Source organism: Epinephelus fuscoguttatus, linkage group LG12, assembly GCF_011397635.1.
Source record: "Epinephelus fuscoguttatus linkage group LG12, E.fuscoguttatus.final_Chr_v1".
NCBI classification, from domain to species: domain Eukaryota; kingdom Metazoa; phylum Chordata; class Actinopteri; order Perciformes; family Serranidae; genus Epinephelus; species Epinephelus fuscoguttatus.
In genome coordinates this window covers 20184838-20198213 of record NC_064763.1, presented here as the reverse complement: position 1 = coordinate 20198213, position 13376 = coordinate 20184838, and the positions used below count along the sequence as shown (strand labels likewise).

Here is a 13376-nt window from a genome sequence, read left to right as displayed (position 1 = left end):
AAGTGTGATGCATTTTCATGTATTTAAAATAATCTATGATGCATCATAAGTGATTAATGGCTATCATACACGACAATACTTTGAAAATACTTCCAAAAGACTTAAGTCTGACACCCTCTCAATTCTGAAGACAATATGTCATGGGTCAGAGACGTTTTAGTCCCAAAATAAGATTTTACAAAGACTGGGGATCTTGCAGAGTCACTATTTGCAAGAGTGTTAGCTTCAAAAAGAAAAAGAGGTGGACAGAAAATGTTGCAGCCCTCAGAATCCCCAGGGAATATGCTATATGCTATAGCTAGCTAGCTAGCTAGCTAACTAGCTTACCACTGCACCCATCCCAAACAAGGTTAGCCTAATTGTAAGATAACGTTAGCTACTTGAATGTTTATTATGCAGTGTTTTTTTAGATTTCACATAAGAAAATAATATTGCCTGGAAGTAGATTATTTCTTGTTTTGTACATTGTTTGTGCTGTTTTAAATTCATCGCATGACACTTTAAAAACAGTGTGTTTGTGTGCCCCCTATTTTTGGCATTTACAATCCTAATGGCTTTTTTGTAATATGTGTAATGTGTATAAAATAGTTTTATGGGTGTTGGCCCAGACCTTGGCACAGTAATTAAGAACAGTAAAATGAGTGAACAGTAGATGATATAAAGTGATTTAAGGTCCAGTATGTGTCTTGATTTTCCCATAACTGCAGTTCTCCTTGCCAGGTTTGAATATGAATGTGATTTATTTGAGTTTTCCAGCTGATTTTGTGATCCAGTATAGCTCCTGGAGATTTATTCTGACACACTTTTTCTATATCAATATTATCTATCTGAATTTGCACTTGCATATCAATTTTGCAATTTCCAAATAACATCATTTTGGTCTTTGTCAAATTTAGTGACAGGTTGTTTTTGTAAAACCATCTTTTCAATTTGATTTCTGTTGTTATCTCCATCAACAGCAGCTGTAAATCCTCACCAGAGTATAAAATGTTGGTATCATCTGCAAATACAACAAATTGGTATATAAAAGAAATATTTTTGGTCCCAATGCTGACCCCTGGGGTATACCACAAGTAATGTTGTGGCATGATGGTTTATATTCACCCATCTGAACAAATTGCTGCCTGGTTTTTAGATAACTTTTTCATAAATTCATTGGTATATTTCCCCTGTGCCAAATTTTTCTATGGAATATTTTGTGATTGTGTCAAAGGCTTTTTGTGAATCTATGAATATTCCTACTGAGTGCTTACTCTTATCTATGACGTTTGCTATGCCTTCTGTGAGTTCCACTTATGCATTGTACATTCACTCTGCAGGGAAGTTAACAGAATGCAGTGGTGGCTATTCATCAACCACAGAATAAGGATGGTAGTTACAGTTTTATAAGAGTGAAATGTCATATGGGTCATGTCCTAGAGTGAGCATTCAGATGCATGAGCCTTTTTTTCCCTCGCAGCACTTATGATGTGAATAAGAGCATATTGTGAGTGTGTGAACTCTGTGTGATTGCTGCAATTGACATCCTTCAAAATTATGTGATGAATATGAAAAAACAGGTTCAAAAGGTTGAAACTCAGTGTTGGAAGGTTTAAAATCTAATATAAAACAGTTTTGTAAGATTAAAACTAAGTTCTTAAGGCTTGCATAATGTTGTGATAGGCGGATTTTTTTTTTAAATCCCAACAAATATTATTTTGTATTTGAGTTTTTCTTCTTTAAAACTGTAACACTTTTTTACAAGTTTTCTCCAACACATTTTTTTTTTAGTTTGAGATTTTACACTGTTCTTCCTGTGTGTGTTTAGTTTGTTTTCAGCATCAGATACAGATGCACCCGTTAATGGTAGTGTAGTTGATGCTTCAAGCAACAGCCGATATATAAAGAGCGAGACAGTCTGCATAGAGCAGGCAGGAAAGATATCTGTCGGCTGTGATTGGTTTGTAATGTGACTCCTATCTGACCGCTGAGCGTCAGACACAACATGGCCTCTTTACAGTGTCTGTCCTTTCAAATGAAATTCCCACATGGTGCAGTCATATAGGTTTTGATTTATTTTTGACAAGGTGCAGCTCCTGACAGAGTTACACTTTTTTTTTTCTGCAACTAAGCAACCAATGAAATCTTGCCGACTAATGACCTTTCTGATCTACTAACATTTGGTTGAGCCCTAGTAGCAAACACAATGTATGTCACGTGACATTAAAGCCTAGTTTACAGTACACGATTTTCACCCTGATTTTGCGTTGTGGAGATTATCATAATCTTTTGAATGTTCATACCTGGTGACATGTGTTTCTGTCAGCGGGAGTCTCACCAACTGCGTTACGACCTGTGTGTGTACACTACAAGATTTCTCCACCGAGCCCTCGCCGACAGAGCCCCAGTTAATGCAGTGACGTCACCAAACTTGGAGACGACACATCGTAAAGGCATGGATATTCTTTATTATCCTGGGTCCAAACACAACGCACTCCCCGTGATCCTGTGGACGCCGCCATTGTTGTTGTTGCTTGCCGGCCGGTTTGTCAGTGTTGCCAGATCTTGGGAGAAAAACAAGCAACCAGGGCTATGGAAACAAGCCCAAAAGAAGCAACTCCCGACATACTATCATGCGTTTAAATAACTTATGAGATGGATATAGAGGAAGGTGATGTTTAGAGAGCAAGCCCAAATAAACAACTCCACTTTAGTAACAAGCTCAAAGTCGTGGCTAATAAGCGGACCTGGCAACCCTGCGGCTTCTCCTCCTCACACTTCTTCTGTCCTCCTGCGTGCTGACGTGGGACGTATCCTGCTTCTCATTGGCTGATGCTCTTTGTCAGTCGTGTCACACTTCTCCAGTTTTCTAGCATGCCAGATATCCAGTCTCAGTCACAGACGAGGGGGCGACTTGCTCATAGGCTTGTTCACACATGAGGACTCGTCGAGCACTCGGAAGACTATCTGCTAACTCACCTCCGACCCAAGGTGGACCTCAAGATCCTCTGTGACGTCAAAATCGCGGTGAATATCGTGTAATGTGAACTAGGCTTAAGTTAAGTTAGCAACAAACACACTTATTTTAAGGCAAATCCTCAGATTCTTTCTTCAAACCTAACCACAATTTTTTTGGAAATGCATGTAACAAGTGGAAATTGACTGTCCCTGAGCCTCCAAAACTGACTCTGGAACGGTTCTTAGTGTTAAAATGTCTCTTCTTTAAGGATCTTAGCTTGCTTTTTCCCCAGACTGTCTGTTTTGGAGTTTCAAAATTTCAGATGAGAGCTGCAAGGCAACGCTGTCCGAATTCATGTGACTTGCAACCTTGTTACTGAAAAATCTCGGAAAAGTGTGTAAACTCAGCTCTAAAAGAAGAGTCTGTTGTACAAGTGCAAATGTAAATCCACAAATTTTCAAAATAAAGATTTGCCCGATCTAAACTCAAGTTTCAACATTTCAAATTTTTTTCCCAACATAAAAACTTTTTAAAACTTTTTTTTTCCCCACCAGTTTTCAGATTACCATTTACAAGGTTTCAAATTTGGCAAACAAACTAAATACACCGAGAGAACAAATTCTGAAACCCTGAAAATGTGTTCACTGTGAGGTAAATGGAGCCACAGTTGTGAAGAATGAAAACACAAATACAAAAAATCTTTGCAGAACTATTTTTCATGCTATGAAAATATTACACAAGCCTTTAAAACTTCATTTCAATCTTGCAAAACTGTTTTTTGTTTTTTTTTTGGATTTCTTTTGGATTTCAAGCTTTCAAACAGAGTTTCAACCTCTGAAAGCGTTTCATTTTTTCAGTTTCGAAATCCTATACAAACAGAGCAAGTGCATTAGTGTGGGCAGGATGGGGAGGATGATGAAGGGGAACTCAATTATATTTCAAAAGTTTTCTGGAGGGGTAGGGCTTGTGAAAGATCTCTTTGTGGCTGTGTGTTTGCGTAACATCTAATCATTCATGACTGCAGACTCTTCGTCACCCTTGTCTCGAAGGTGATCTAAGGTGAACTGTTGTAAAAGTAATAAAGTGCTGTCAGCCAAAGATATGAATTTAAACATTTGTCAGTCTCATCTGGTGGATACAACAGATGTGGAGACTGGACTGATTTTTGTTGTATTATTTCATATGTAGTTAGGAGGAAAAAAATCCAATAAGATTTTTAATAACCAAACAATCAGCAGCAGAACTAGGCTTTGATGTTTCAGTGTTGTAGAGTGCAGGAACAGACCGCATGTGATATGAAAGTTATTGCATATCAAATAAGGAATAAATATTGTTGCATGGCTTAATCCTCAGACAAGATGAGAATGACACATGCAGCTCAGTGACTGACATTATACAGTAGGTGTATGTTCAGCTTCACTGACCCTGCTCCACAGTATATGCTCTCAATTTACAAACCCAGCAGACCACTTGAGCCACAAGACACCTAAGTGCTTCATATCCTGAGAGCTTCATATATGTCTGGTGAAACTGCACCTTACCTACTGATCTGAGACCAGCACCCAGGGAGTCTTTTCAAAAACAACATCAAGACATTTTTAATTCACTTACTTGTTTGAAGTCATTTATTTGTGTCCGTTTGTAGAAAGCAACTAAGCACATTTACTCAAGTACTGTACCAATCCTCCTATTATTTTTCTGGTCAACTGGACTCTATTTGACAAACCCCGGGGCACCTGCAGACCGCGAAGGAACTTTTTGTCATATCTCACAGGTGTTTTATTGTGTTTATCTAAAGGGGTATATGCAGTAGCATGCGAAACTCTGTGGACCCCTGGTCAAAATTGATTTTCACTGTGAATAGTCAAGTGAGTAGAAGATAAACTGATCTCCAAAAGGCATGCTCTTAAAGATGAAATACTTTCATTTTAGGCAAGATTTGAGGAAAAGCTTTATAAATATTCTGACTCTGAAATCTTGTTCCAACAACCAGCAGCCATGGGCTCCTCTAAACAGCTGCCTAGCACTCTGAAAACTAAGATAATTGATGCCCACAAAGCAGGAGAATAAGACGATAGCAGTGTTCTCAGGAAGTGGTTTCCTTGGTGCGTAATGTAACAAAGAAATGGCAGTCGACAAGAACTGTAGAGGTCAAGTTAAAGACTGGAGGACCGAGAAAGCTTTACAAGAGAGCTGCTTGTAGGATTGATAGAAAGGCTAATCAAAACACTGTTTGGCTGCAAAAGACCCGCAGGAAGACTTATCAGACTCTGGAGTGGTGGTGCACTGCTCTACTGTGCAGCCATGTGACCTTCATGGAAGAGTCATCAGAAGAAAACCCTTCTCTGTGTCCTCACTACAAACAACAGAAGTTTGCAAAGGAACTTCTAAACAAGCCAGATGTTTTCTGGAAACAAGTCCTGCAGACTGATGAAGTCAAAATAGAACGCTTTGGATGTAATAAGCAATGGTATGTTTGGAGAAAAAAGGGTGCAGAATTTCATGAAAAGAACACCTGTCCAACTGTTAAACACGGGGTAGATTGAGCATGCTTTGGGCTTGTGTTGCAGCCAGTGGCACGGGGAACATTTCACGAGTAGACGGAAGAATGGATTCGGTTAAATTCCAGCAAAGGAAGCAAACATCCCAGCATCTGTAAAAAAGCTGAAGATGAAGAGAGGATGGCTTCTACAACAGAACAATGATCCCAAACACACCTCGAAATCCACAACGGTGTACCTCAAGAGGTGTCAGCTGAAGGTTTTGCCATGGCCCTCACAGTCCCCCAACCCAAACTCATTGAAAATCTGTGGATAGACCTCAGAAGAGCAGTGCATGCAAGACGGCCCAAGAATCTCACAGAGCTAGAAGGTTTTGCAAGGAAGAATGGGTGAAAATTCCCCAAACAAGAACTGAAAGACTCTTGAAGAAATGTGTCATCTTTGCCATTTTTTGCCTCTTGGAAATCAGGTCATCTTTTACTTGCTTAGCTATTCACAGCGCACGAAATTTGGCCAACTAAATTTCGCCCAAACTTTTGCATGAAACTGTAGGTCTTCAACAAAGAGACATAAACTTCTCGAGGTTTATTTTGCTCTGATCAAATTGACCACAAAGATAAAAGATGTTAGCACATTTGAGGCTGATAGGAGGGTTACATTCTTGAGGTGCTTGTACTTCTCTTGAGTATTTCCATTTTATGCAACTTTTTACCACGTCAGTGAGAAATATTGTGCTTTTCATTACACTACATTAATCTGACAGGTCAAGTTTTTGCATATCAGGCTTGTAAACAGCAGCGTATTGTTCAAAGATTAAAAAAGTCTTTGACCTACAATATGACCACAGTGTTTAGTCGGGATTTCTAGTCATGTTTCAGATGTCGGAGATGTTTGCAGTTCCACAAAGGCACTCTTCTTCACTTTTCACTTTTCAAAAAGCAAAAATCTTTTTAAAAAGTTAGATACATATGTATGTCTGTATCAAAAGTTTTTTTTTCTTCTTTCCCGCCCCATTAATCATCTCACAACCCCTCAGACTGTGAAATGCTTCTGACACTTAAGCAGAGCGCTGCAAAGCACACCGATTTTCCGTGGAGCACTGCCTGCTTCCTTTCAGCGCCTATGTTACCCAGTTAGACTGTTCACACTGGATGTGGCGTGTCGCTAAGCTTCGCGGTTGGCTCATGATCTGCAGCGAAAGTCTTTTTTTTCTGTGAGCGAATCTGGCAAAAAACACACTGACGATCTAACATGAATTACACAAAGGATATATTAAACATGGTATAAATGCTCTGATTATGATAGATTATAAAATATACAGCCCACGCACACTTATTCCACATATTTGTCAGTTTTGTCTCAACACAAAGCGAAAGAGACGAGCAGACACACACACACTCACAAGCAGACAGACACAAAGCTTTACATGTGATTAGAAAAGAGCAGAGTCGCTTGCTGATCGGCGCTGAGAAATGCACTTCTGGTGTGAACTACCAGGCGACTGCTTGAGGAACAGTTGTCATATCAGTGTGGAGGTAGGAAGGGGGATAACCTCCAAGTAGGGAACCACTGGACGAAGCTACATATTGAGGGATCTAAATACTTTCCCACCCCTGTTTGTATCTTATCTTTACTCTTCTTATGGATTTTTTTTTTGATTGCCTGGAGATCCGATACGTTTTTAGCTTCCTTTTGATATTTAGCCAGCTAGCTTCCCTGATATCTAAAGGTAGTGTGTTCCATAGATTTGGGGCGTCACTGATAAAGGCCGCATCCCTGATCTTCTTCCGGCTGTTGCTGGGAACCTCCAATAAACCAGCAGCAGATGATCGCAGAGTTCTTGGAGGCAAATAGTTAACAAGAGAGTTAGTAATGTAGCTCGGTCCCAGCCCATGTAGGGCTTTGTGTACAAGGAGGAGGAGCTTAAGACAGACAATTGTAAATGTAACAGGAAGTCAGTGCAGAGCAGCTCAGACTGGCCTGATGTGCTCTCTCCTCTTGGTTCTGGTTGATAGCCGAGCAGCACAGTTTTGGATGAGCTGATGTCTCTCAGTGGTGTTTTTTGGGAGGCCAGTATAAAGTGTGTTATGGTAGTCAAGTCAACATGAATCAGTTTCTTAGCACCTTTTTAATTTAGAAATGGTCGTACCTTAGCAATGTTTCTGAGGTGGGCACTAATGTGGGAATTGAAGCTTAGCACTGTTACACTGTGTGTGTGTTCAGAATGTGTGTATCCCATCAGTTGCAGCAGTACCTCAGTCCCAAATAAGAGAACACAATTAGACTTTGTGCTTTTTTGTGAGCATCATGAAAATCATTTAGCCACATTCAGGGACGGTTTTTGCTGTGGGCAATGTGGGTGACCGCCCAGGGCGCAATCTATGTGAGGGTGCACAAGCGCCCTCCAAAAAAACCAAAAAACAAACAAACAAAAAAACTTGCCAGTTTTCTAGACTACCGCTCATTTCCACATCAAGTTAGTGGAGTGGGCGCTGGGGCACCCCTATTATCACGTTTCAACCAGCAGCAGAAACTAAAGGCGAATCCTGGCAATTGTGGGTTGAACGGGGGTCACAGACAGGAATACGGCGGAGGCTCATAGTGCTCTGCGGCGCAAGATAACGGCTTACCGGCGACGGAGAAGTCCGACTCCAGGTCCAGTAATTTCCTCTTTCATTGGTGTCATGACTGCCCAGTAGTACCTCGACAACTGAGCTGTGGCGGCACACAGCAATGTGTCGCGTGTCAGAGGAGAAACGAGCCGTTCACATTTCTGTCTTTGTTAGGTAATGGTCCACAAACCTCACCGCACTTTAGGGACTGTTCTTTACTTATGGAGGGGTCGGGGGGGAGCAAGGTATGGTTCGCCCAGGGCGTAAAACTAGCCAGGACCGCCTCTGGCCACACTTCTCATATGATGTATTTAATGAAAGGTCCCACCAATCAGATCTCTTCTCCTCTTTAGCTCCTGCCTCTCTTCTCACTCCTTATATTTCTGCTCAGACCAAATTATTTTGGCAGCAGATGGGAGCGGATACAAAAAAATCCACAAGTATTAAAATTACATCTGCAGACACAGTCGAATTCCTCCAGTTTATCAAATCATTTGCTTCGCATTTGGAAGCAGTTGTTTACAAACACAAATCCATTTTTTATACTGCGTCACGGAAAAGTGAGTTTGGGGCATTCGCTTCCTGGAATAACATATTAGTCAAAGAACACGCCGCATCAAGTACATTTTACGCTGGAATTTGAGAAGTACATACATGATACGTGTTTTATCCGGTCCGCTGAAATGTGCATGTGAAGTGCATGTTGAGTAGAAGGGGAGCTGTGTTGAACTAGTGCTCTCCCGCTTTCTTCTCAGCGCTCAGGATGTGCCATCTGCATGTTGCCTTTGATTAAGGCTTGCCCCAGATCTGCTATCTAATGAGCTGAGAGCTCAATCAATAATTCACTCAAGTTTGAATAAAATCCAGGCTGATCAGATCCATTCATACAAGAACGTAATCAGGGTCTTTGAGCAGTCTCACTGCTGCTCTGCCATTAGCTCTGTCCTGCTTCTTGGCTTGTTTGTCAGAGTTGAAGGTCTATTTGGCTTTTGCCTCTGTGTAATCACTCAGGTGTAATATCTATTCGCAGAGCATTCACAGATTTTGTGAAGAGCACAATCAATTAACTTTTAATTTACTTTTAATATCAATTCAAAATGTCATTAAAAATTGCACTTCACTAATAGCTGCTCGAATAATTTTTCCCATAGAATATGATGCTTTCAAATGCAGCTGATGTACTTTTACACCCTATTTTATCACCTTTTTTTTTACTGCATTGAAAGTGTTTTTTTCTGCTGCCGTTGAAAAACAACATCCACTTGCGATATTGCCAAACTATGATTAAAATTGTTCAGTACTTGTAATGAGGTCAGACTGGAACAGCTTTTTGCTCATTGCAGCATTCAAGTGATATCTGTGAAATATGTGAAAATGATTTCCAAAGGCAGCTTTCAGTTGGAGCCGCAGTTCACTCGGTACATTCAGATCGAGCACAAAGAGGAAAGGTATCAGAGCCTCTTTAAAGTGATCCATCATGATAGATAGACGGCGCATTGTGCTGGACACAGTACTGTTTAGATATCGAGCACAAACTGAACATTTTGATCCCGCCTAAAGGATTTACAGGGGGGAAAAAAAACAAAACAAAAAAGGCTTGGCACTGACGACCACACTCTGTTACAGAAGAAAGACACAGAGTATATTCATGCCTACATCTGTTACCAGCACAGTTGATAAATGAGACAATAAAATAGTTGTTCCGTTCTTAAAACAAAACTCTTTGCTGTAAACGATTATTAACTAAAGTGCTAATTAGATTACACTAAGAAACGGAGCTTTAGGCCCCGTGCACACTTGCAGCTCATTATGGAAACCCTAAAACCATCAAATCCACACCTCAAGGGAACGCAGAAGTGCTAAGAACAACTAGCTGGAAACATTTTTGAAAGATCTCAGCTTTAGGGTACACAATGAACAGTTATATAAGCCTTAAGTGTTTGGCTCATGAATTATTATATTTTTGTTCTGTTTGGTATTTTGCAAAGGAGGTTATTTTCTGGGGCAGTCCAGATACCTTCAACACTGCTCATATTTTTCAAATGAGTGTGAGCGAACCTTACTCCACAGACCAATGCAGAACAGATCCACCCCTTGGCCCCCCACAACGCCACCCTCTTATCCAAATATGAGGCCTCAGAACAGGAGTCCATAAACCAATGGATGACATCACAGGCATTATGATTTTCGGTTGTCCATCTGTCCATCCATTTGCCTGTCCTTCCACCCATCCATCCCATTCTCGAGAACACAATATCTCTTTCTTCAAATTTGGCACAAACGTCTCGTCGATAAGATTTTGGCAGTCTTAGGTCAAAGGTCATTGTTACCTTGCATTTATCTCATTCTCCTAAATGTGATGTATCACGAATGCCTAGAGGGAATTTCTTCAAATTTGGCAAAAACGTGAGACTTAATTATGCACTGATTAGATTTCGGTGGTTAAAGGTCAAGGTCAGTGTGACCTCACAAAACATGTCTTTGGCCATGACTCAAAAATTCTTCGGCTAATTATTAGCCTAAGGATTATTTCTAAGGCTAAATCCTTGGGCTTAAAATTCATACAGGTGTCTAATACAATAGAATGATAAAATGATGACATTTTATATCCAAATGTTAAAGGTCAGTGTCACTGTGACATCATAATGTTCTGCAAAAACACTTTTCAGGCCATTATTCAACAACTAATTAGACTAAGAATTGTTGAGTCATGGCCAAAAACATGTTTTGTGAGGTCACACTGACCTTGACCTTAAACCACTGAAGCCTAATCAGTGCATATGGAAGTCTCAGTGAACATTTTGCCAAATTTGAAGAAATTCCCTCTAGGCATTCGTGATACATCACATTTACGAGAACCAGATAAATGCAAGATAACAGTGACCTTGACCTTTGACTTAAAACCGCCAAAATCTTATCAACGAGACATTTGAGCCAAATTTGAAGAAAGAGATATTGTGTTAGCCAGGAACAGAAGGGGAGACATTTAGTCAGATAATGAATTTGTGACACTAATTGAGGGTGTCCACCTTGAAACTGTGCTGATTGTTTAAATCTTCTGTGCTGCTGAGGGGAAGATGCATATGAAGCATCCATGTTTTCACAAACACAGCTGTTAACTGTAAGAGAAACTTGACTGTTGTGCAGAGGCAAACATCGTTGGGTGGTTATTGTACTTTTATTTTAAGCTCCTGGTTCAAACTACGATGCTCTCGGTACCCTTCAAGCATCAGTTTTAAATGCTCAGACACAACCTGTCAAGGTCTACTTGTTACATTCTTCAGTGTCTTAAAAAAAAAAAAAACTTCGATATTCACAGGAAATGTAGGTTTGAGTTGAGTTTTTGATTAGCTGCACTCCATTCAGTCATGAAGTACATCAAAAAAAAGTACTGAAAAACTCTCTTTGGTTCTAAATCGGTCTGAGTCTAGTAAGTCCCACGTCTGTCTGAGCAGATTATCAGTCCTTTTTTTTTTTTTTTTTTTTCCTGAAAAACAATTTTTTCAGTAGTCACCCGAAGAATTAATGATACAAAAATATTTGGATGAGAGAGAATAAGTTATGAACATACATCCACTGCGAGTGCTTCATAAATATTGATTTTTGCAGATAGGATTTAGGTTTTCTCTGAAAAATCACGGTCACCATCAGCCAGTCAGCGTGATTGTCTATCGCTCAGTGTTTTGCTGCAGATCAAAATCCAGATGTAGGTTAAGAATTAATCCATGTTCTTTTAATATTTCAGACAACTGTGCATCCTTGGCAGAGGTTTGTGTCTGACTCCTCTCTAGTTTTGTTTTGTTCTGGAGTCCTGCCAACACTGATACAAATCTTACCTTTTAGTACCACATCATAATGGAATATATTTCACTGGGTACGTCTAGTGTGGACTTGTCGGCGTTTGAATGTCTTGATATCAGTTTTACAACATGTGTGCTTTGGTTTGAAAAATTAAACACAGTTCACCATGATGTAACATCTAACCGTCCCTCCACAGTTCCTCCTGATGACCCGGTGATTGTCGGGGCCCCGGTGGTGAGTTTACGGGCCGGCGACCACCTCAACCTCACCTGTCACGCGGACAACGCCAAACCAGCTGCATCCATCATCTGGATCCGTAATGGTCTAGTCCTGAGTGGAGCCATGTACTCAAAGGTATGGCATGAGAGTTTACTACATGTATTAGATCATTTTAATTAAACTGTCTAGCCTCTCGCCAGTGGGTGTTCTTAGGATTAGCTGGTATAACACTACTGTTAAGGTCTGAGTTCCAAATGTTGCTGCTGGGTTCACATAAATACAATGATCTCAATCCATAAAATGATCTCTGCAAACATAATTTCACAGCGCTTTCTCTTTAAATATGAGAATTTCTATGCAACATGATGTGAGAATTTACTTACCACAAAGCAATCTCTTCTATCTGTATAAAAGCTGGAGTGGTATACTCTTTTGTTAAGGTACTGGACAGATAGAGAGAGTAACAGGTGATGGTGAGTAGTTGTGCCTCACTTTTGATCTGCCGGCTTGGTTTGCGATTGAATTGGGCCAAATTGTACAGTCAGTTTGCTAGTGATGACTTGTCAGGCACAATATTTTTCCTTTCACAATTGCTAAACTTTTTTTTGTTCTATTCTTTTTTTCCTTGCCTTTGTCAGACCAGTGGAAGTGTCTTTTTTAAAGTTTACCTTGAGGTTCCTACTGTCTTAGAAAACTCATAGATCTGCACCTTATGATTCAGTGCTAAAACTTGAGGCAAAGTTGATGCAATAAAAAAGGACATACAATTTTTAAAAGCACCAGAAGCAGAAGTGACATATTTCCATATGGACCAACATTGCAACACTAGCTGGACCTATTAGCAGCAGCGGAAAAGAGTTAAGTGCTTTCATGTGTATGTATTAATTTCATGTGTGTGTATTAATCATCATCATTTGATTGATTACTGAAAAGTTCAATATACAAATTCTCATGCATAACGCATTATTGAATATTTGCATTTCTGAAAAGACATGTAAAGAGGGCAGCACAGCAAGAGGGTTTCTGGTTCGAACCCAGGTTGGGGGTTGATCCCTGGAGTGGGGAAGCCCATCTGTGTGGGTTCTGTTCTCCCTGTGTCAGCACTGGGTTCTTTCGGGTACTCCAGCTTCCTCCCACAGTCCAAAGACATGCAGGTTAATTGGTGACTCTCAATTGTCCGTAGATGTGAATGTGAGTGTGAATGGTTGTCTGTCTCTATGTGTCAGCCCTGTGATAGTCTGGCGACCTGTCCAGGGTGTACCCCACCTCTCGCCCAATGTCAGCTGGGATAGGCCCCCCCGCAAC

General features: G+C 40.3%; 1 protein-coding gene across 2 annotated transcripts in view; it reads left to right on the top strand.

Annotated features, from left to right (window-relative positions):
- The window catches only part of kirrel3a (kirre like nephrin family adhesion molecule 3a), a 300742-nt gene that overhangs the window by 191889 nt on the left and 95477 nt on the right, over positions 1 to 13376 (top strand). For both annotated transcript variants that reach the window (XM_049593140.1, XM_049593141.1), the window contains one exon: positions 12049 to 12206. In XM_049593140.1, the coding sequence (XP_049449097.1) occupies positions 12049 to 12206 (158 nt within the window). The remainder of the gene's footprint in view (positions 1 to 12048; positions 12207 to 13376) is intronic.